The sequence below is a fragment of the Hoplias malabaricus genome, chromosome 9 (assembly GCF_029633855.1).
Source record: "Hoplias malabaricus isolate fHopMal1 chromosome 9, fHopMal1.hap1, whole genome shotgun sequence".
Lineage (NCBI taxonomy): Eukaryota > Metazoa > Chordata > Actinopteri > Characiformes > Erythrinidae > Hoplias > Hoplias malabaricus.
This window is the reverse complement of record NC_089808.1, coordinates 43,270,267-43,271,582: the sequence shown is the minus strand read 5'-3', so window position 1 is coordinate 43,271,582 and position 1,316 is coordinate 43,270,267. Positions and strand designations below refer to the sequence as shown.

The following is a 1,316-nucleotide window of genomic DNA, read 5'->3' as shown; positions in this document are numbered from 1 at the left end:
AGGACTATTCCCATGGTCTTCCTTGTTAAATAACTACCCCACCCACAAATCCCCAAACCCACCCCCTCAGTAAGGAGGAGTCCCTTTGAGAGTCAGGTCGAACTCCAAGAGTCTGGAGCTAAAACACATCACCATTCACCATTTTTAATGATTTAATGTTTGTCAGGTTTCCCAGACCCTCTCCACCCTCCTCTCCGTCGGAAGATCACCCCCAGGAGAGGTGGTGGAGGTCTGGCCTCCTTACACTGCAGCAGTCTCCGTTTGTTTTACTGGATGTCAGTTTTCACTCGCCTTTAGCAGGCTGTGGACTCTCCACAAGAGAGTGCTGTTTGCACTTGAATAGCTTTCCATGCTTTGTGTTTTTGCTTAATTTGTTTTCAGGAATGTGCACTTTGGACAGAAAAACACAAGGAGGACATCTCCTTAACGTTTCAGTAGTTCTTCCTTAGCTTCTTCAGAAAGTTTAGCCAGGACAGCTAAGTTTAGTGGGACAGTTACCTCCTTTTTGCCTCCTACAGAATTGGAGCAGGATCCAGGAAGCCAAGGTTGAGCAACTTTTGAGCACTACTATTATCCTCCAGGTCGGTTTTTATTTTCTGCAGGTGAGGACTCCCTCTAAAAACTACTGTCATTTTTCTGGACAATACTATCGGACGATGACGTCTCTATATATTCTGATGCTACATCTCATGATGAATGAAGGTCTTAGATGAGACTCACTAGAAAGTGTCCATAACATCCTCCAGGCAGACTCTATTTGCATGTGTGGAGGTCGTAGGTCCGAGTGCACTCCTGGCAGCTGACGTAGCAGCACCAGTGGAAGACGCAGTGGCACTTCTCCCTCCGGCTCTCCGCCCTGGTGTTGTGTCCCCTGCCGCAGCACAGTAGCTCGCAGCCGTCGATGCCGTGGGACGTGACGTTGCAGACCCGCTCGCGTGTGCCGAAAGAGCCCGTCTCACCATTGGGCTCGCAGAAGTTGGGAGACGTCTCGTAGTAGACCAGGTCCGCCTCACTGGGCGGTTTGAAGAAGGCGTACTTGGGCCGCAGAGTCTCCACCCAGCCACGGGATTCGCGGTGCTTCTCCACTATCATCTCCGATGCGCTGTCGTACTTGTCCTTCATGTAGTCACCGATGGTGCGGAAATCGGGCTGAGACCACCAGCACGTCTTCACCTCACAACTCCCCGACAAACCGTGACACTTACACTTCAGGAACATGTGATCTGCAATCGCCTGGGGAACACACACCAGGGGGTTAGTGACTTTAGGGACAGGGTACAGTTCAGTACAGAGTACAGTTCAGTACAGGATACAGT

The 1,316-nt window shown here is 50.7% G+C and overlaps 1 protein-coding gene across 1 annotated transcript in view; it reads right to left on the bottom strand.

Moving 5' to 3' along the window:
• Positions 1–593: 593 nt before the first annotated feature.
• wnt3a (wingless-type MMTV integration site family, member 3A) overlaps positions 594–1,316 on the bottom strand; it is a 19,781-nt gene continuing 19,058 nt past the window's right edge. The window contains exon 4 of the mRNA XM_066681023.1: positions 594–1,233. Coding sequence (XP_066537120.1) covers positions 754–1,233 — 480 coding nt within the window. The 3' untranslated portion in view covers positions 594–753. The remainder of the gene's footprint in view (positions 1,234–1,316) is intronic.